This window comes from Rhagoletis pomonella, unplaced genomic scaffold, assembly GCF_013731165.1.
Source record: "Rhagoletis pomonella isolate Grant_MI unplaced genomic scaffold, Rhpom_1.0 Rhpom_scaffold_00002, whole genome shotgun sequence".
Classification (NCBI taxonomy): Eukaryota; Metazoa; Arthropoda; class Insecta; order Diptera; family Tephritidae; genus Rhagoletis; species Rhagoletis pomonella.
The window spans coordinates 3,067,164-3,090,270 of record NW_023458556.1 but is presented as its reverse complement, the minus strand read 5'-3'; the positions used below and the strand labels follow the sequence as shown (position 1 = coordinate 3,090,270).

Here is a 23,107-nt window from a genome sequence, read left to right as displayed (position 1 = left end):
TTTTTCTTCGAAAACAGTGTTGGTTGGATAGATCTTTTATCAAGTATGTACTCTGCATAAATACAGAGCTTTATTTAAGCTCTCTATACAAATGCCGGACAATGTAAGTGGTTCCCTCTGCCCATCACTGAAATTCTGCTAAAATATCCACACCGCTTTTCTCGACATTCTACATCGGCAACTGTTTGGCCAACATAAATTCGCATTGTTGTTGATGGAATAGCATCTTTTGTTGCAGTTGGATGTATTGTTGTTGGAATTGTTGCTGCTGCATCTCAATCAATTCCTGTTGTATGAGTTGTTGTTGTTGCTGATGATGGAGGAAGCACATTTGTTGTTCCTGCAGGGCCTGCAACATCATCGCCTGTTGCGCTCTTTCAAGTTCCTCCGGACTGGGAAAGTAAACTGCGTTGGGCGCTTGCGGATGATTCATGGGAACGCCATGGGTAATGACTTGGTTCAGTGGATGTCCATATGTATTACCGGTGAAATGGGCCACATTGGAATTGAATACGAGTCGCCCGGTTGATGAGTTCACATTAACATCGTCAATAGCTGGATTTATGGCCCAATAATTTCCACGACCGGGGTCATCTAATGGACGTGGCACTTTAACGAAGCATGAGTTGGTACTTAGGGTGTGACGCACCTGACCCTGCCAGCCGTGTTGTTCTTTTCGAAAGTATGGGAAATGGCGCGAAATCCAGTCCTGTATTGCACTCAATGGTAGACGTTTCTCTGGACTATTGCGGATTGCCATGGCCACCATCGCACTGAATGTGAAGCCCGGCCTTTCCTCACTGTCCTCTGATCCATAGCTGTCTGGGGAAGCTGATCCATCGGAACGTGGTGGTGTTAGCGGAGCGTTATTCAAGCCATGCCTATTTTGTTGAATATTTGCGTTATCTCCGATAATATTGCGAATGGAGAAGTTAGATTCGAAGATTGGTGCCATTATGATCGAAATCGATTAGTTGTGTGTATAATTTTATGACCTTCGGAGGGATACGTATTGCTCCTCAGTGAAGTATACAAATGTTGTGAATTGACTGATGATTTATCCTCGAAAATGCTGCAATTTTATACTTTCGAAGCCCCGCTTAATGCATTTCATCTATATACTGATGGACAAAATCTCACTTAAAACGCAGTGCTGAAGTTCACTCAATATGAAATGGTCGAATAAACCGACTCGAATTACTCATTTTCCTTTAATGAGAATTAAGGATTTCAACTAAAACAATTTGAGTGACTTTAAGGGAAGATAAAATGTGGCGCTAATATCATTGAGTGAAATGCATACAACAAAAGCAATTAAACGAGTAGCTCAAACGTGTAAAGTTAAAGAACAGATATCAATTGTTTTCAAACTTGAAATTCACTCAAAACTATAATCCGCGGTTATTCGCGTTAAAAGGATTATAGTGACAGAGAAGGCAAGGAACAATGAAAACGGATGACGGGAGCAACCAGGTATGGAAATGAAGGAAGCGTCGACGGTTCATCTAAATATTAGGTGAAAAGCAATTCTATGAATGATTTCGCGAAACATAGTCTAATTAATGAGGTGCGAGTAGAATAGGAATTAAAAAATTATTCATCAATTGTGTGGAGATGGTATTGTACTTTAATCGAGTAAAAATTAAAAATTAAAAAGTGATAATAATCCCAAAAATTCGTATGCCAAAGTCGAGCTCAGAAATTTAATGCCAAATAAAATAGTTAAAATTTACTTTGATTAATGGAGGTAACAATTACCTATTCGAAATTGAAAAGAAAACGGCCTGAAAAAAAGAGCTCCTGATATTAAGTTGATATTAATTTTGTAAGTCTCTAGCTTTTGTTGAGAACAGAACCCTTCAGACACTGCAGAAATAGTTCTGAGAAAAGCTGAAGCATTGAAAGCTGAACTTACGGTCATTAAAGTGGCAGCTTTCTGACACGGCAAGGTGCTTCGGAACTTCGACCAAATCTCAATTGTGATGGGAACCAATCTAAATAAGTTAAATATACTCTTCGTGCGGACGTTCCTTGTTTTTAGATACACTTTGCTTCCACTGCACCAGAAGATGGGCAAGGGAATCCACACGTGAGGCAGCAAGGCCAGCCTGCCTGCTATTTTTCATAAAAAGAAGTATCTGTTCCAATTTCATCATCCTTCTATTTGTGTGGTAGTAGGTATTATTGCTAAAAGTTGAATATTGTAGATGTACGGCAAACTATTGGGCTATCCAGTCCTGGGAGATAAATAATGGATGCTAAACTTAGAGCTGCGTCTTTGAGAGATACTCATTAAGTGTTTTAAGGTTGAAATTCTGCACAAAATTTACGGAAAAGTTGCTCGGGCTAAGTTCAATCTACTAATTTTTGAAGGATCTCCAGATCAATCGAGAAAATCTGAGGCAGTAGTATATATGTACAGACGGCAACGCTGATCCGGATTAACGGCGCAGTTGATCTCATCAAAATTGTGCCTTGACAGACGATTCGAGTCCCACGGCCACCAAAATATTCATTTAATTTTTTTATTTATTCAATTATAACTTCTATAGTTTTTATACCCGAGCGCACTTGTGCATAAGGGTATATTAATTTTGTTCACATAACCGTTGTTTGTAACAGCCAAAACGAATCGAGGTAGATATAGACAAATGTATACATAAATGATCAGGATGAAAAAAGAAATCGATTAAGCCATGTCTGTCTGTCCGTCCGTCTGTCCGTCTGTCCGTCTGTCCGTCCGTCCGTGTACACGATAACTCGAGCAAAAATTGAGATATCTCAACGAAATTTGGTATGTAGATTTCCCTTAATTCAAGGTAGGTTGGTATTGAAAATGGGCGAAATCGGACTGTAACCACCCCTACTTCCCATATAACGGTAATTTCCAGAAATACGAAAACTGCGATATTTTAGTAACTACTGAAGCTAATTCACTCAAAATTGATATTTACAATAATTTTTATACGAAAAATAAGAATATTATAAATTTTTGGAAACTGGGCGTAGCCACGCCCACTTATGGTTACATGTGAATATCTTGGTAACCGCTACACCAATTTCTTCCACACTTAGCACAATTGTTGGCCTTGGTACAGCATACAAAATCGCCGAAAATTTTTAAAATCGGACGATAACCACGCCCACATCCCATATAACGGTAATCTAGAGAAATACAAAATCTTCGATAAATCAGTAAATATTGAAGCTAATTTATTCAAAATTGATGCTTGCAACTATTCTTTACCAAGAAATACGTTTATGATAAAGTTTTGGAAAATGGGCGTGGTACCGCCCACTTATGATCACATATATGTATATCGGTAACCGTTCTACCAATTTGTACCAAACTCGGTATTTTTATTGTGCTTGCCACATAAAAGAAAACCGTTGAAAATTATTGGAATGGGACTAAAATTACGGCCGCTTTTCATATAACGGTACATTTCAGAAATGCTTGAAACTTCAATAATTCGAAATTTAAGGACGCTAATTTACTCAAAATTGATACACCCCGGCTTACCATCTAGCGGTAGGTTTCGGAAAGGTGAAAAACATATATTTAATACGTGCGCCGGGTATTTAACGTTCGGCTCCGCCCGAACTTAGACTTTCTTACTTGTTTTAATGTTATTTTTATTTATTTACTAACTTTTGACATTTTAATTGAATTCAATTGATTAACTAATAACAAAATTGATAATGGGAAATAAATCAAAATAAAATAAAGTAAAATAAAAAAGTAGGAAAATAGAATATGCTTATAAATCCAAATAGTAAAAGTAAAGATTTTTTTACAATCGCTCGCTAAAAATATTTCTTTCAGTGCATAATTTGGTTATAGTTACATTATTTGTTCAAAGTTACCAAATCATGAGTTGAGAAAAATATTTTAGCTGATTTTTTTTTTCTGGATGCAATTCAATTGGCTGGCAAGTTTTCAAGTACAAAGAAACAGCGGCAAGTGCAACAGTACTTACTAGGAATGTTAATCCCGGGATCCCGGCCTTTTTTAGGTCCCCAAAAAATTCTTGGCAGATAATCACGGTTAATTTGCACTGGTGGCAATAATAGAAACTCCTTTTGTTGACCAGTGATGGTTATATTTTTTTTTTTTAATATTTAATGTCTTTTTTACAAATGTGTAACTCAGTAATCCTTATAACACCGTGCGGTAGTCAATTTTACACAGAAAAAAATCAATATATTCGCGAAACCGAAAGCAAAATATATATAGTAAAATTGCGTTTTTAGTTTTTCACTCTGACGTCAGTAATTTAAAAATTATTTCAAAAATTCAGTGAAATGTGCTTAGAGAAGAAATATGGGTATCAAATTAAAGAGGAAATTCTGTAGAATTTATTAAGATTCAATTTTTGGGTGCAAAAGGACTGGCAAGTATTGAAAATATCCTTTTAAAATTTTATCCTTGAAATTTCCCAATATTTGTTTTTGAAAAATTTCGTTCTTCTAACTTTATCAGCTTAAAAAATTCATTAATTTTTTTTATTCTAAAGAAATTTCCACTTCCATTTGGTACCCATATGTTTACTCTACATTGCATTGAATTTTGTAAACAATTTTTGGAATCAATCGTATCCCTCAAATTATGAAGTCCTTTAAAATAAATCCTTACGTCAGAGAGAAAAAACAAAAATGCCACTTTAATTAAAAAAGTAGCTTTCAAACCTATTTGTTTATTATTTATTTTATGGTAGGAGAGATAGAAGCAATTTTTTCGATTTAAAAGTTGTTGAAAGGTAACGATTATCTAAGTCTCGGGACTAATCCCGGGATTCTGGGATTGTGATAACGACATCCCGAAATCCCCGGATCATAAAAAGCGAAAAAAATTAACATCCCTAGTACTCCCGTACGTTCAATTCAACCGAATGATTGATAACATCAGAACGAGAAGCATTATGTCCATGGGCGTAGCCAGGTAGGGGCAGGGGGGTGCTCGAGCCCTCCCCCCCTAACTTTCAAATTTTCCTTATATATATATAAAATAGTACCCTGAAATGCCAGCTTAATAGAGTGGAGCCCCCCACTAAATTTCATTCTGGCTACGCCGATGATTATGTCCATATCTTCGTATACTTTGTACAAATTTACCCTTTAATTCTCAATCGAGCATGCCCATCTATGACTTCTATTCTTGAAAATTGGTTCTTGAGAATTGGTGAGAGCCCCATTACGCTGGCACAACTCTAGCACCTAATAAACTTCCTCCGCAGTTTTTTAAGTGATCTATTGCGGATTTTATTCACATGAAATTTAAACACATGCTAATTCTTGTGAACTTTATAATTTAATATTCTCATGTAAAACAAATTGTATATCAAGGGATATTTAAAACTATATACATATATACACTCTACAGACACACACACTTAAAAACTAATTAAAGTTTACTACTAAATTTACTACTAAATTCACATAGGTGGATTTGTTCAATTTTCTACATCGGCAACTGTTTGGCCAACATAAATTCGCATTGTTGTTGATGGAATAGCATCTTTTGTTGCAGTTGGATGTATTGTTGTTGGAACTGTTGCTGCTGCATTTTCATCAATTCCTGTTGTATGAGCTGCTGTTGTTGCTGATGATGAAGAAACCACATTTGTTGTTCTTGCATGGCCTGCACCATCAACGCCTGTTGCGCTCTTCCAAGTTCCTCAGGAGTGGGGAAGTAAATTGCATTAGGTGATTGTGGATGGTTCATGGGAACGCCGTGGGTAATTACTTGGTTCAAAGGATGTCCATATCCGTTCGCAGAAAACTGACCGCCGTTGGGATCAATTACGAGGCGACCAGTCGATCTGTTCACATTAACGTCTTCAATAGCCGGATTTATAGCCCAATAATTTCCACGACCGGGGTCATCTAAAGGCCGCGGAACCTTGATGAAGCATGAGTTTGTACTTAGAGTGTGACGAACTTGACTCTGCCATCCGTGTTGGTCCTTTCGGAAGTAAGGGAAGTTGTCCGAGATCCAGTCTTGAATTGCACTCAATGGCAGACGTTTTTCTGGACTACTGCGGATTGCCATGGCCACCATCGCACTGAAAGTAAAACCGGGTCTCTCCTCGCTGTCCTCTGATCCACTGCAATCTGGGGAGGCTGATCCATCAGAGCGTGGCGGTGTCAGCGGAGCATTGTTCTCAGCTTTGATATTTTGTTGAATATTTGAGGTGTTATCTCCAATAATATTGCGAATAGAGAAGTTAGATTCGAAAATTGGTGCCATTTTAAGCGTGTTGGCGAATATGAATTGCTTTACAGTGAAGTTTCCAAGTGTGATGAACTGACTGATAATGCACTCCCAACAACGTCTCATATTTATACTCCCCGGGCTATACAGGAAGCACTCAAAGCAGATCAGTTGCGAATTACACTCAAATCGAAAATCTATAGCAAACATTAAAGTTCACTCAATGTGAGATTTAAAAAGTCCACTCAGATCTTTTCGTATCAAAACTCACTCAAGTGATGATAAAATTTCACTCAAGGAAACCAAAACTATTACAGATTTAGTGACTTTTAGATCAGGTAGCAGGTGGCGCCATACATCAATGACAGTCAAAAGTCACTCAGAAGTTTCTGTTGTTTTCAAACTACCAAATATTGTTCCCTGTCATCAGTATTAGGCGGATTATAGCTACTGAGCCGACAAAGAACAATGCAAGGGGTTGCCTAAGATAAACAGGTAGGGAAAGAGGTGGCCGAAATTTAGGGGCAAAACGCTGCTATTTTTCAATTTTTATAGATATACTCTGCCGTGTAAAAAACGCGACAACGATTGCTTGCGTTATAAATTTTTTGTGTCTAAGTAAATCGAGTTTTATATATACGTATATGTATTTTACTTTTTAAATTAAAAAAAGTTAACGTTATGCGACCTAGTAAATTGAAAATTAAGATAGATGAATTGATTATAAAGTTTTAATAGCCGCAAATTGTCTATGGAAGCAAATGACACAGATCGAACATCCCGTAGGGCAGGTATAATGTGGCGCTATATTCCACGAAACACTTAAAACACAATCAAAGAGTCACTCAAACGTTTGAAGTAGGAAATCCCTACGTTTCCATTGTTTTCAAACGTCCATTGTTCTCAAGGTTAAATATAATCCGCGGTTACACGCGTTGAGGGATTATTGCGGATGAGCCGGCATAGAGCAATGAAAAGTAAGTAGCGACTGTGGTTAACAGGTACAAAAAAAGAAACAGTTCGTCAAGGCTATACGAAACTTGACTTTATCTAAGACAATTATTATGTATATCTATGTTTTTCACATTAGTTGCAAAAAATTCTTTAAAAGTCACTCAAATTTGAAAATGAGCACAAAACAGAAAACTTTATTGAATGGCTGCTAAAGCTGGGTGCTACTTGTCATTGAGGGAAATATATGTACAACCTGCAGAACAGCGTACCATACGGACTAAAGATATGTTAATTGTCACTCAAACACTCAAATGCGAAATGTCGCTTGGATTTCAATTGTTTTCAAACTTCAATAGCACTTAAGCCATAACTCAAGGGGATTATAGCGGCTGAGACGACAAAAAGGAAGAAAAAGGGTAGCCGGGTTGTGGGAATTTTTGTTGTCTTTAACTTAAGTTATAAAAACATAGCGTTAGTTGAGGGATTACAGCTTCTGAGCGGCCGAAGAACAATCAAAAATAATGAACAGACAACCACCACACGTCGAGGCATGCTTGCCGAAGCGCCCGTTTGTCTGGTAGAGCAGGTAGAAAAATGGCGCGGCGAAAGATACTGAGTGAATTATAGAATAGCAGCGTTCCATTTATGCCGTAGTACTTACGGACATAAAATCAAATGGGGTCTGTGGAAATTCACTCGGATAATTGTGCTGCCAAAATACTTATCTCTCAAAGCAGACTTACATACATATATGTATATGTTATACCCTGCTCTCACCTAGAGGATTACAGCTGCTTATGTCACAATCGATACAACTTGAAATATGGGGAATTCCTGCCCACCACGTCTTTTGCACTACCACGAAATCGCCTGCAAGTGTTTTGGTGTCACAGTAAATTTCCTTTGAATAGGTAACTCTAAAACGAATTCACTTTAAGCTTTGCGGTAATTTGGGAATAACCTTCAATAGTTTATCCTTTCATTTGTATATGTACATTAGGGTGGTCCTTAAAAAATCAAATGAACGAATTTTTTCAGTCTCACCCACTCGATCGTTAATACCACGGTCACAGATATCACGCGTATAAATTTTGGTCCCGATTGGAGTCGGTTAAGGCGTGTCGCAAAGGGATCAAATGCCAGATGCGTGGACACAAAATAAAAAAAAAAATATATTATATATTCTATTTTTTTTTTCATTTAAAAACTAAGGCGAATTATCATAGTCCTAGCAATATGGGCAACTAGTATGACTTAGATTGTATATGCATGTGCTTTTCGAACTTAACATCGTCGCAAAGTTGTTGCGGATTACTTTTGTATGAGGACTTCCTTGCGACAAAACCGCGACACTGCCATTTTATTTTAGCTTGCAATGAAGGTCGCGAAGCACATTCATTTTTTGTTTTCTATTGTCCTCGAATACTTTAAAGAAAAGTAGACTAGTTAAGGCTGCTTCGAAATATAATTGTAAAAACATTTCTTTTCACTTAGATATGTGCGGCATTTAAAAAAAAATCGCAACGTTGCCATTTCGACAAAAATGCCACTTTACATTCTAAATGTTTACATACAAACATTCTAAATGTAGATGCTTGAGGCTTGTATACATACCAACATGTACAGTACCCCGCCAAGCGATTGGAAACAATACTCAGATAATTGGTGTAGCCAGGTAGGGGCAGACTCAGATGTTAATATTTTAAAGTTAATCCGAATTTTAGAATCTTTGTAATATTTTTTTATAAAAATATAGGTCATTCAGTAACATAAACCATCTAAACCAAAGGTTCAAATTTAAAATTCAACAAATTTAAAAAAAAAATATATTGGGTTAGCCGGTTTATGGCCATTCAATTTCAGTATAAAAAATGCATGTTTCAAGTTACTCATTTGGATTTGGATAAACTTGAAAATGCATATAAACATGTGAGTCGCTTGGCGGGGTACCCGAAACTAATTTTTTTTTAAATTTAGTCCTGATTTCTTTTTTTTCTTTTCAGATTATCGGTAAGTCATTGTATATGTAAGCTGCATCAAATTATGATTCAATAGTTCGCACAGCTATCTGAAACGTACTAGTACCCCTGTACCCCGGCGAACCTTTATACATATGTATGTGCACGTGCCATTATTTCTAAAGAATTATTCAATGTACACTCAGAAAAAAGTCAGGCAAATATATTTCTCTCAACACATGATTTGGTAACTATAAACAAATAATGTAACTATAACCAAATCATGTGTTGAGAAAAACATATTTAGTTGATGTAACTAAACTCTTTTCTCAGTGTAGCCATGACGTGCCAAATAAAGTCCTGCCTTATCATCGTTCTTGGGGGCATTGCTTGGCACGTTAAACGTGAAAAAATAAAAAAAATAAACGAATTAAGCGTCTCTTAAATGTCTCTATGTACCTTGTGTTTAAACGCCAGCTTCTACAGACATCTAATATGTCTCGAATTAAATTCCAAGTTTCCAAAATTTTAGTATTAGCAAATTCAAACAAGTTCAGTTTATCAAGTAAAGTCACATCAGGATACACAATAAATTTGAGTGTTTCCGATAATTTCTTGAATTCAGAAAACCTCGATGAAGATTCGTCGATGAGAGAATTTATTATCAAAGAAAACTCTTCAGTGACCTAGATCTGTCTGATTTTTCATCTAAATTCATATCTGATTCTAAATTTGTTGAGTTTGGGAAACTTTTGCAATTTTTGGCAACAATGGGGCATATTCATTGTCAAAATGAAGACGACATTGAAGTCAGTTGCAGCTTTTTGACATAATTATCAATGTAATATTTGCCAAAAAATCTCCTACTAAATTTAGAGTCGACTTTATTTCGACTATGAGTATGCCTCAATATCTTTACCAATAAATTTCAGTTTAGCCTAAAAAGCGCGAAAGAGATCTATGCATCATAATTACGTTACGCTTTAAGTTCAAATCATTGAAATGCTGGCGCATATCCGTAAAAACCACCAATTTTGCCAGCCACGTCTATTTAATGCCTGCGAAGAAATGAGGTTCATTATTTTTGAGAACTGATGAATTTATTGATGCAATAGAACTCAAGAATCGAATGTCGAATTATGTGGATTTTGTTCGCTACTGTCTGCATTTTTGGCTCTTCTGGCCTGTTTTCCTGGGTGTGAGATGATCTTGCTTTGATCTCCAATTTAAACGAAAAAAAGAAATTGTGTCGATTGGGTAGGGTCAGGAATTGAGTCTCCTCAATTAATACCATGCCCAAATTATTAAGTAGGTTGCGTGCCATCAATGGCACGCATGCCCTAGGTTTGCCAGCCCTGCACTAGTACATCCGCTGCAAATGCTTTCGATGTGATGAAAACTTATAACAAAAGCAATCAGTTAATACATCAATGCTAATATCGATATTGAAATATAAAAAAAAGAATAATAATAATGCAGTCAAGAATATCAGACGATGCCGATCACATAAATCACAATAACCGTAGAATTGAAAGGAGAAATTAATTACGATTGCAGGAGCAGAACTTGCGCAGCAAATCAATGCCTTGCAAACACTGCAACGAATATTGATCGCTATAAACGAAAGCATTAGCGCTCTGGCCTTGGCGTCATGATAATAATTGTTTTTGTGCAACCTGCTTTGATTTTTTTAATTTTTGTACAAGGTGAGAAATTTGCTGCTTTAAGCACTATATTTAGTGCTTTTTGACAATTGAAATGCCAAAAAAAAAATTATTTAATGCCTAGTGCTTTTTTAGTGCTTTTTAAGTGCTTTTTTCTGAACTAAAACTTCTCCGACATAGTTAAAACCTGAAAGAATATGAAATATATAAAGCTATGGCAGCACTGAATTTACAGGAATCTACAAATTTAAATGCCCCAAAATACCTCCATGAATGATAAAAAGCTGAAGTTGGAAACTCACCTTGTTAAAATCTAGTCGCGTTGAAAATGCTAGTACGCAGGTAAGTGAAGTATTTCTTTTTTCTTTTCTAATTATTTATACAAGTTTTGTGTTTTGTTTTACCACCTGAGTAAAACACATCGTTTCTTGGTGCTGCATCTAAATGTGGCCAGACAAGTGCTCTAGCACTATAATTTTTAGATATCCTAACCTCAAAGTGCCAAAAACGCGATATTTGAGGTTATATTATGAAAACATCAACTTGTTTGCTCATTTCTCTGCTATGTATACTTGTAAATATTGTTAATTTTTTACTTTTGTTAAATACAAACTGTTATGAAAAAAGTCTCCTTTGATTAAAAAAAGTTTAGTGCTTTTAGTGTAGTAAAACGCCTTTTCCAAGTTCTTGGTGCTTTTTGAAAATCAAAAGTTAGCAACACTGTTTCTTAGACATATCAAAATACTGTGCTGTTTCAAAAAATACTGTACTGAACAGTTGAGAGATACTGTTTTTGTGTTTGTAACTTGTAGAAGAGGCGGCTTACTATATATGTATAGCTTTGTTGGAGCAAATAATAGTCGAGAGGGAGTGCTTTTAGTTTGTGAAGTAAACCATTGCGCAATGCTTGCTGAAATGCTTTGTCTGCATCCACAGGTAGTTAGCGGCGCAAAGTCATTCGTTGCCAAACTCGCAAGCTTGCAACTCAACTCAACACAACTCTATGTACCGGCGTCCGGAGTCCAAATTAACTTTTTATTTTGCATTATAGGTAGAATGATAATTGGTACGAGTATTGCACCTTTGCCTGATTTGGGGGTTTACAATAATATCTCTCTACAAACTATTTGTTTCGTAATTTTTGAATGTAATTAGAACTAGGGGTTCATTATTTTTAAATATTGCTTGAACCTGTTTCGAAAGATCGTCAGATTTTCCTTGGTGGTTGGAACTACAATACCAAAGTAAAGCCAAAATTTTCTGTTTTTGATTGAAATTATGTTGATTTTCATTTTTAATTAAATAGTTATATTGTTAGTACGAATTTGTTACGAAAAATAGTTTGTAAGTATTATTTTTTTATCTTAATAAACCACTAAGGTAATTTCGCGGCCGACAACCCAACGCACGCGAGGCGGCGACTCCCTTCTCTCATCCCTACGCCACGCAAATCAACGAAAGTCCTAAAGTGTTTACTTTTGCAATATCATTGGTCGTCTCAATTCAAATCAATTCTGCAAGACTGTTGACTTGATGAACATTTTTTTGGGGTCATAATAAAACAGCAACCTGGTACTTTATCGTAAATATTTATTTGGAACGTTACTTTTGCATTATAATTACATACAAATACGTACATACATACATACATACATAACTTATATTTAAACAAATATTTAAGCTAACTTAGTTTCTAGCGTGTAATAATAGCCATGTTTCCAAGCATGAGAAAAATAAATACAGAATTGCGTAAATATAAAGTGCCTACATACATATACTTGGTTTAAAAAAAAAATCACTAAATTCGGTGTTTTACAAATTTTTAAACTACTACTACTACTATTGATATTGCCAATGTGTGAAAATATTCCACGCTTGGTAGGCGTATTCTTGTTGCACGGGCTTTGGAGGGCATTTCTCAAACTGCTTGACGGAGGCCGCACAGGCGTCCGGATATGCTGCACCCGCGGGGCACTCGGTGCGTTCATATGGATGATATAGCTGTATTTTATTCTTCAGCGTCCGCTTTCTTATTTGATTTTTAGTTTGCACATCCTCAGCGATGGTATCGATTGTCCAATAATTTCCACGACCTGGATCGTTTGCAGGCCTCGGAACGCGCACGAATATTTTATTATGACTTAGATTGTAGCGCACTGTGTCCTTCCAGTTTTCGTTATTTCTGGAGAAATGCGGATAGTTACCTTCAATCCAACGGTAAATTGCTCTTAGCGGCAAGCATTTTCCCGGACTGCTACGAATGGCCATTGCGATGGCCGCTCTGTAAGTGATACCTTCACATATTGGCGATGAGTTGGTGCCTTCTAAGTAGCGGCGATTCGAGGGGGTGCTTGTTGCTTTGCTAGAACGTTCTTTAACGAGATCTTTTCCAAGAATAAATTTGACAGTATATTTGTTGAACACATCTGTGTCGGCCAGTAGGCATCGAATGGAATACGAAGAATGTAGTTGCGCCATTTTTGAACTCTTGGGCCTTTGCTTTAGACAACGTCTTTATGACAGCACTGCAAGGGGCGAAAGTTAAATGATGTCGACCATAGAAGCGTTGGCATTTTATACTAAACATTCCTGTATATATTACAACTATATGATTTCTCCAAATGCTATGCAAAATTTTCGCTCCAAAAATCAAAACAAACACTTTCACTCAACTCTCAAACTCTACATTGCGTTTGAGTGAGTGTTTCGAATGAGTGTTTCTGAATAGGACGAATGTCGCAGCCAACAGCTTCCGCAGGTATGTAAATTGAATTCCGAGTGACTTTGTTGCAAGATTTGTTGTATAACATTATCTCAGTTAAAAAAAAAAAAAAACAATCGCCTTCTTCTGAGAATTGTTACATACATAATTGCTACCGATTTAAACACTCTGAATGTACAGAGCAAAGTTATAATTTTGTACATAAAACCCCTCCCCACTTTCGAAGCCTAAATAAAAGTAATTCTATCTACATTACAATGAATTATAAAAGTAATTGCATTTATGTACCTTGAATTTCCTCATGATTTCGAATATTTCTGTCATCTTCACGTTACTTACGTTACTCATAATTTATGATCCAAAAACTGACAATTTGCCGATTTAGCATCTCACCTACAAAAATGACGCACAAATTCTGATTTACTTAAATCAATCGAAATACTGATTTTAGTTGGCATTGAATTGGAAATATATAATCGGCGTATAACTGTAGGCCCCTCCCTTTGTGTTACAAAATCAAGGGACACGCCGCTAATCGGAGGAGGAGCTCCGATACATATGTAAATATGTGTAAGCGCCAAAATAACGTAAGTGACATTTTTTTCAAAATTTTATTTTTGATGCAGAAATGCATCTTGATGCTCTAGGAATATTTCTGCATCAAAAAGAAAATTTTGAAAAAAATGTCACGTTATTTTGGCGGTTAGGGCTCGATATGTAAATATGTGTAAGCGCCGATCTATTATGTATTACACCGTGTGACAGTCAATTTTACACATGAAAAAATCAATAAATTTACAAAACTGGGGACCAAATATAGTAAAACTGCGTTTTTAGTTTTTGTCTCTGACGTCAGGATTTTTTTAAAAGGACTTTGAAATTTCTAGAATATGATTGAATAAAAAAATTATTCAAGAGATGCGGAGCATTGTGCATAGAGTAAAAATATGGGTATCAATTAAAAGGAAAAATTCTGTAGAATAGAAAAAAAAAATTAAATTTTTTGGGTGCACCAGGACGAATAAGTATTGAAAATGTCCTTTTAAAACTTTATCCTTGAATATCGTTGGAAATTTCCAATATTTATTTTTGAAAATAATATATGTCAATGCCTAATATGTTAACTACCACATCCTCGAATTTCGTCCTTCAAACTTTATTAGTTTTAGATAAACAAATTTGACACTTCCCTTTATAAGATATAATAATATAAGGATAGTTACAATATGTATACATAAATGAAGATACTAGAATTATTACACTGTACAGCACTCCGCTGGGGATTGGACCAAACCAATTTTTTTAAGAGATTGAGTCATAGGTAAAAAAGTAATTTCTCCGTTTTTTGAAGTCAGCCTCCGAAATCGAGATATGGGCCTTCGAAGTTCGAAAATCGAACCCGGTAGGTAGGCCAGGAAAAAAATAGACAACCCAACGTTTTCACAGTCCATAGGCTTAATACTTTCGAGTGGTATATTATTTGTTTATTAAGCAAATGAGTACAGAATTAAAAAAAAATAATATTAGTTTTTGAATATTTAATCAAAAACATCCTGGCCAGGATTTTTTCAGCCAACCCAAAATATTTATTAACACGTTAAATGTCATAGAAAAAAGATTTCATCCATTCAACAGATGGGTGAAGGTCGTGCCTTTGTCAGATCTTAGACAATTACAATAAATTTGTATTACTATTCGCTTCCATTTCGGTCCAACGCGCAAATTTATTATTAAACAAATGTCGAATAAAACCAACAGATTTTGTTAACTTTTGAATAAAGTTTCATCGAGTGCGCTATTAAATCGGGTTTTGTTAATGCGGTTTTTGCGTAGGTGTAAACAAATTATATGATTGTGTACTTGGAACTGAAAAAGACATGGACAATGGAAACATCTGATGGGCGGCCTAGTTTTCGGGAGAAGCTCCGAAAGTATTCAACTCGGAACCCGCTGATAGTAGCAGAGGAAGAGTGAGGCCCCCACTGCGTTGCAAAGTCCAGGTGGAGAAGGACTTGGTTTCGCTAGGCAGTTCCATGTAGGGTATCATTAATGTATAGAGTCCGAAACCATCGGTATTAATCGCTAGCTTAGAGTGATCAGTTTCTAAGTCCACTTTTTATGAAAACTCACAGTATTACATATATATGTAAGTTGGTTTTTGATTTCTACGTAAAAATTGACATAGCGGGGTAGCTCCGGTTAAACACAACGACTGCTTTATCGATCATATGTCGAAAACGTCGATAATGACGTTTACCCGGCAAGTACTGATAACCGGACATTGAACAACCGGCCCTAAGGATGTTGGCTGGCTACCAACTTTGTTGAAAGCGATTAGTTGAAAGGCCGTGCAACTAAAAGTTGAATGCAAATTTGAACAATGCAACCACTGCTTCTGCATAACTGAGCTAATAAAACTCGCTGTACAGTTCAATGTGAACGACAACTTTACGTTTTTTTTTGCGTTTTAAAGTACGTTGCAATGTTATAAATTTTGCTGATGCGTTACAGAACATTAAGTAGACTTTGTTCGTATCCATTGCAAATGTCGTTTTCGATAAACAGCCAAACACCAAAATGACCTAAATCGGCAAAATTGTCCACACAAATACAACGTCCCAAATGAAACACCTGCCTGGCCAGAGAAGTTCGTAATGCTCAGTTTGCTGTTGTTAACTCCAATATCTGGGCCGGCCAGAACATGATTTCGAAGCCGATGAGACCATTATCTGCGCACTTGTCTTGATCGTACGTACTTATCAATTATTTCCCAAATCCTGCTACTTTGTCGAATTATCTTGTGCCAGATTTGTATGCTTTTGGTTACTTACATACACACACACATAGGGTGATCCAAAAAAAAAATGTATGGCCTTAAAAGGACCTATTTACTGCGAAGAAATTTCTCCCATTTGGAAAAATTTGTATTCCAATTTTAAAAGCTGTCGGTAGGCATTTGCAATATTGCACGTAAATAACATGTAAAAAATTTGGATTCATTAAGAATGTTATAAGAAGGTCTCGGAATTTCATGCACTAAAATATCGAGTATATGCGCCATAAACAAGTAAAATATGCAATTAAAAACAATTTTCTACTATTTTATTGCCGGCACAAAAATTACTAACACATGTATTTTAAAAAGAGAATAACAAAAATTATTTACTTCAAAATAAAATACATATTTAAGTTTCTTGTGTAAATAGAAACATTGACAGTTTCATAGTAGTTCAGATGAATGTTTGGTTGGTTTAACCAGGCTCATTGCAAATGCGACAGATCTGTTGAAGGGCACTTCTATCCTTTCGGCATGGGAGGGTACACTGCAGTAAGTTTGGTAAGCTTCGGTTTTAAGTGGGTCGTGGCACACCCAGATCTGCCGGGTTACCTGTACGATCCTGTACGGTTCCTCCTCTACTTGGCCTTCAAGCGATAAATTTCGATAATTTTTGCGTGGGAGACCTTCAGTGCCGAGCAGCACCTTACTAACTCGTCCGCTGCCTCGTTTCCGTAAATGTCCCTATGTTCCGGGGCCCATATTAGGATAATTTCGTATTGATCCGAGATATAGGCCAGCTGTCTCCTACAGTCCTGCACCAGTTGAGATCTAACGGAGGTAGAAGATATTCAGATGAATACTTGGGGAAAAGATAACTTAACCATTACCATTTGAAGATGCCCAATAAAAACATGCATTTACATGAGATTCCGAGCCCTAATTATAACTATTGAACCGTTTGAAAAAAACATTTTTTCTGGGCATATTCCTGTAGCGCATTGAAGTCTCTAAAAAATTGCCCTGAAGTTAGTTGTCTCAGAGACAATTAAGACCATTAAATGTATTAATGGTATTGCTGCGCGAGGTATAGCGTTTTCTACACGTTTTGTATTATTTTAGGGTAATTTTTTTCATTTAGCATGAATATTTCCAATCACAAAGCCCTAATACTGCATATTTCTGCTTTTTTCGACTTTCATAGCCCGTAAGTATATACTTTTTGGAGACTAGACAAAAATTTTTTAGAGAATTTATTGCCCTACAATAAATTTTTATTTCAAACGGTTCAATAGTTATAACATTTTTAATGAAAACAAATTTTTTTACATGTTGTTCACATGGAAAACTTCAATTGTTCACCGACACACTTTACAATTTTAATAAGCAGTTTTTCAAATGGGAGAATTTTATTCTCAGTAAATAGGTCCCTTTAACGTGATAAATTTGTTAGGTTAGTTATTTTAGCTCACCCTAATACATATGCATCATATACTACATGTGTATGTACTTGTTAATGTACAATGTAATAGCATGTTGCAAACCAATAAATGTTTCTTTACGCTACTATCTGCTTAAAACAAGCTGCATACACGGCTTTTGTAATTATCGTTGCTGTTTTTTTAGTGCGACTCTGTATTTATTTGAAACTTAGCTGTGTTTCGCATCTTTTTTTTTTGTTATTTACACTATACCGTAACTTCTGATATAATTTTCTCTTTGTCTCTTCAACAGATAATTTTCTGGTGGCGAGAGGTAAATATGTGAACGCATGATTAAAAAAAAAAAAATTAATAAAAGCTGAGTTTTTAAATACATATTTATATCAATTTACATGCAAGTAAATAGATTAAAATATAGAATTTTTTTAGTGTACCCCGGAAATGGACTTTTCGATAAAATAAGGCCATGGCCTTGAAAAACTGCAGTAAGGAAAACTATTATTCTTCTTTCCTATGATCTGCCTTAATCCTTGTAGGAATTGACCAGTTTCTGGCTTAACAAATTTGGTGCTGGACGGAATATTCCAAGAAAGGATTGATTCATTCGTGCCTGGACCAAATCGGACATGCTAAACCTTTACATTGCTGATCGATGCCGATATTGGCAAAAATATTAGGAGTAGAAGAGTTTGGAGTGCAATGGGGTATAGTCATTGCGCTGGGTATGCAGTTACAGTTGCATGGCTATACTCAATCCCGACTCTTGCGTCCTCGTTCGCGCACTCTGGGCAATGTGAGCAACCCATGTGCGAGATGCGGCAACCAATCCGAGTGGAGCCTTGGGTCACGGCAGAAAGAGAGGGAGCTTCGGTGGGGCCACTCTGACTTATTCGGTTTAAGGGCTCACTGAGGTCTGCAGCGTCTGTTCACCAGTAGGTGCGGCTGCAAGCGGGTGTCTGCTTGGAGCAAGCGGCTCGCTATATAAACGTGTATTTGGTTGCGAAACCACCCCCGTCCCAGCAATGGGTTGTGCGCTGGGCTTGGGACCCGCCACGTAAAAACCACTTCCAGTGAAGAAGCAAGGCAAAGCCTCGGATGAGACCCCCCCTTATGATGACGACCACGGCAAATGTTTAAAGGACCACGATTTGAGGGCATGCACCTGGAATGTCCGGACCCTTAATGGGGAAGGTGCCTCTGCCCGGCTGGTTGATGTCCTCGTAAGGACAAAAGCTGACATCACCGCCATCCAAGAAATGCGTTGGACGGGGCAAGGCAAAGAATGTCTGGGGCCTTGCGACGTCTACTACAGCTGCCATGTAAAGGAGCGCAAATTCGGAGTTGGATTTGTGGTGGGAGAGAGACTCCGTCGCCGAGTACTGTCGTTCACCCCGGTGGACGAGCGTCTAGCCACAATCCGCATCAAAGCGAGATTCTTCAACATCTCGCTCATCTGCGCCCATGCCCCGACGGAAGAGAAGGATGAGGCATCCAAGGATCTCTTCTATGAGCGCTTGGAGCGCACGTACGAGCGCTGCCCCCGTCATGATATCAAAATCGTGCTTGGCGACTTCAATGCCAGGGTGGGCAAAGAAGGGATCTTTGGAACCACCGTCGGAAAATTCAGCCTCCACGACGAAACGTCCGACAACGGATTGAGGCTGATCGACTTCGCCGGGGCCCGAAACATGGTAGTATGCAGTACTAGGTTCAAGCATAAAAAGATCCATCAAGCTACCTGGCTGTCTCCGGATCGAAAAACGAGAAACCAAATCGATCATGTTGTGATAGACGGAAGGCACGCTTCCAGTGTTTTAGACGTACGCACACTCCGAGGCCCAAACATCGACTCGGACCACTATCTTGTTGCAGCCAAGATACGCACCCGCCTATGTGCAGCAAAAAATGTGCGCCCAAATATGCAAGGAAAGCTTAACGTCGAAAAGCTGCAATCACAACAGACAGCCAGCGCTTTCGCTACTCGACTCTCACACCTGCTCTCAGAGAGCACTCTTCAACAAACCGACATATGCGAGCAGTGGAACCACATTTCCCGCTCATTAAGTACCGCCGCCGAAGAAGTAGTCGGATTTCAGCGAGCCCGAAAGAACAACTGGTACGATGAGGAGTGTCAGGAAGCTGCAGAGAAAAAAGATGCCGCCTACAGGGCCGCGCTGCGATCGGGCGCAACGCGCGCTATGTGGGACCGCTATAGGGATCTGAAGAGGGAAGCGAGACGTATTTGCCGCAACAAGAAGAGAGAGGCAGAAATACGTGAGTGCGAAGAGCTTGAAATGCTGGCCGACAGGAGGAATGCCCGAAAATTTTACCAGAGAGTTAGGCGACTTACGGAAGGTTTAAAGACCGGGGCGCACTCCTGTAAGAACAATAATGGCGACCTAGTAACTGATGTCCAGAGCGTACTTAAATTATGGAGGGAACACTTTTCCGCCCTACTAAATGGCAGCAGCACAGAAAGTTGTGGAGAAGAAGAACCCGAGCCCGCAGTCGATGATGACGGAGTCGACGTTCCACCGCCTGACTATGACGAGGTACGTATAGCAATAACGCGGCTGAAAAACAACAAAGCCGCTGGAGCTGACAGCCTGCCAGCTGAGCTATTCAAGTACGGCGGCGAGGAGTTGATAAGGTGCATGCATCAACTCTTGTGCAGAATATGGTCAGATGAACGCATGCCCGACGACTGGAATTTAAGTGTGCTCTGCCCAATCCACAAGAAAGGTGACCCCGCCATTCGCGCCAACTACCGCGGGATCAGCCTTCTAAGCATAGGTTACAAGGTCTTATCGAGCGTATTGTGCGAAAGACTGAAGCCCACCGTCAATGAACTGATTGGGCCTTATCAGTGTGGCTTTAGACCTGGCAAATCCACCATAGACCAGGTATTCACAATACGCCAAATCTTGGAAAAGACCCGCGAGAAAAGGATCGACACTCACCACCTATTTGTCGACTTTAAAGCCGCTTTTGACAGCACTAAAAGGAGTTGCCTATACGCCGCTATGTCTGAATTTGGAATCCCCTCAAAACTCATACGGCTGTGTAAAATGACGTTGAGCAATACCACCAGCTCCGTCAGAATTGGAAAAGACCTCTCCGAGCCGTTCGCCACAAAACGGGGTTTCAGACAGGGCGACTCCCTTTCATGTGACTTCTTTAATCTGATGTTGGAGAAGATAATAAGAGCTGCAGAACTGAACCGCTCAGGAACAATTTACTACAAGAGCGTGCAATTGCTGGCTTATGCCGATGACATCGACATCATCGGTAACAAAAACCGCGAAGTCTGTTCTGCCTTTTCCAAGTTGGATAGGGAAGCAAAGCGCATGGGTCTGGTGGTAAACGAGGACAAGACGAAGTATCTCCTGTCATCAAACAAACAGTCAGCACATTCGCGCCTTGGCACCCACGTCACTGTTGACAGTTACAATTTCGAGAAAGTAGAGAATTTCGTTTACTTGGGAACCAGCATTAACACCGATAATAATGTCAGCATTGAAATCCAACGTAGAATCACTCTTGCCAACAAGTGCTACTTTGGACTGAGTAGGCAATTCAGGAGTAAAGTCCTCTCTCGACGTACGAAAACCACGCTCTATAAGTCACTCATCATGCCCGTGCTGGTATATGGCGCAGAAGCATGGACAATGACAACATCCGATGAGGCGGCTCTTGGGGTGTTTGAGAGAAAGATTTTGCGGAAGATTTACGGTCCTTTACGCGTTGGCGACGGTGAGTACCGCAGACGATGGAACGATGAGCTGTATGAGCTTTACAACGACATAGACATAGTGCAGAGAATTAAAATACAGCGGCTCCGCTGGCTTGGCCATGTCGTTCGAATGGACACCGACGCTCCAGCTCTGAAAGTATTCAACTCGGAACCCGCTGGTGGTAGCAGAGGAAGAGGGAGGCCCCCACTGCGATGGAAAGATCAGGTGGAGAAGGACTTGGCTTCACTTGGCGTCAGTTGGCACAGAGGAGAAACGACTGGCGTGCTTTGCTGAACTCGGCCAAAATCGCTTAGGCGGTTACAGCGCCAAAAAAGAAGAAGAAGAAGAAGAGTTTGTTATCTGCCGCTGTGGCCCAAGCAAGCTCTGAGCCTATTTCTGCCATGAAAAAGCTAATAAAAATCCATATGTCATTCAGAAGTGGCCTAAGACTGTAGGTCCCTTTATTTGTGTGACAAGATCAAGGGACATGCCAAAAATTCGAGGAGAAACTCGGCCAAATACTTGGCAAAAATATTATTATATTATGCAACAAATTCCCAGTGGTAAATATCTATTTTTGAACTCTCCAATAAAATATCCTAATAAAATAATTACGTACTTCCGTCGTTGAAAATCTTTCTCAGAGTAATCAGGGACTGAACTTAATATGTCATTAATCAAATAAATCTTGAATTTCATATTCAATGCTAAGAGAAAATTCAGATTGGATACATATACTGGAGAATACCTGTCTAGTGGCTGGTTGGAGAGAGCGTTACCGTTCTGTCGGGTGCCGCGCTAGATCGATAACAACTATAACTATAAAACATATTTGTGACTAAAAAATAAACATCTGTACGAACTGACAAATCTCCCATTGATTAAAGGCAATGACTAATTTGTTTTTACTGACCAGAAAATAATGGCATTCTCATTCCTCGAACGCTTCACAAAGCAAAGCTTTCAATGAATTTTAATTTGAGTTGGAAATTTTACCTCTCAGGTATCATCGCTATTTCCGCTTGACATTCGCAGTCTCGCATGACAATTTAAGAAGAGCCTGCCATCGTCGCGCCAATCTTTGCATTTGATTCCAGGGAAATGACGATGTTGCTGTGTATGCTGCTTCACTCGCTACCAGCGACATACAACTCAAGCGACTCGTTTGACAAGGGGGCGTGTCGCACTTATTATAAATGCGCAGAGTTCTTAAATTATTTCATTTTTTAAGAGCAACAAACTAAACGCAACGACAAACCCAACCAACACCAGAGCAAGCAAAATGGAATCGAACAAATAGAATAAACTGGCGAAATTAACGACAACAAACGGCGGGGTCGCAAACACCAAAACCCAGTAAGAACGACCGCTGCGCTCGGCACTGCCATCGAAAGACTAAAGAGACAAACTCAGACACCCTTCCCCCCCCGCCCCGCTCGGCGAGCTGTCAGTCGAACGCCCGGCTGCCGGACTACAACCCTCGGCTCTTTTCAGTGGCCCGCTGCAAATACGCGAAGAAAAGAAGTAATTTACGCGATCACCAACATCTGAAGCTTTTGGTGGATATGTTGTAGACGCTATGTAGCAGGTTTGTACGAATGTCTGCATATAGGGACTAACATCAAATTCCAACATTCAACTCC

The 23,107-nt window shown here is 38.5% G+C and overlaps 3 protein-coding genes across 3 annotated transcripts; all 3 read right to left on the bottom strand.

Annotated features, from left to right (window-relative positions):
- Positions 1 to 169: 169 nt before the first annotated feature.
- On the bottom strand, positions 170 to 955 carry LOC118734398 (fork head domain transcription factor slp1-like). Its single transcript, XM_036464121.1, has one exon. The coding sequence runs from the start codon at positions 953 to 955 to the stop codon at positions 170 to 172; it is 786 nt and encodes a 261-aa protein (XP_036320014.1).
- Positions 956 to 5,461: 4,506 nt separating this feature from the next.
- LOC118734397 (fork head domain transcription factor slp1-like) lies at positions 5,462 to 6,340 on the bottom strand. The gene has a single exon (XM_036464120.1). It carries the CDS (start codon positions 6,338 to 6,340, stop codon positions 5,462 to 5,464), a length of 879 nt encoding a protein of 292 aa, XP_036320013.1.
- A 6,289-nt stretch (positions 6,341 to 12,629) lies between these two features.
- Positions 12,630 to 13,268, bottom strand: LOC118734396 (fork head domain transcription factor slp2-like). Its single transcript, XM_036464119.1, has one exon. It carries the CDS (start codon positions 13,266 to 13,268, stop codon positions 12,630 to 12,632), a length of 639 nt encoding a protein of 212 aa, XP_036320012.1.
- Positions 13,269 to 23,107: the final 9,839 nt, after the last annotated feature.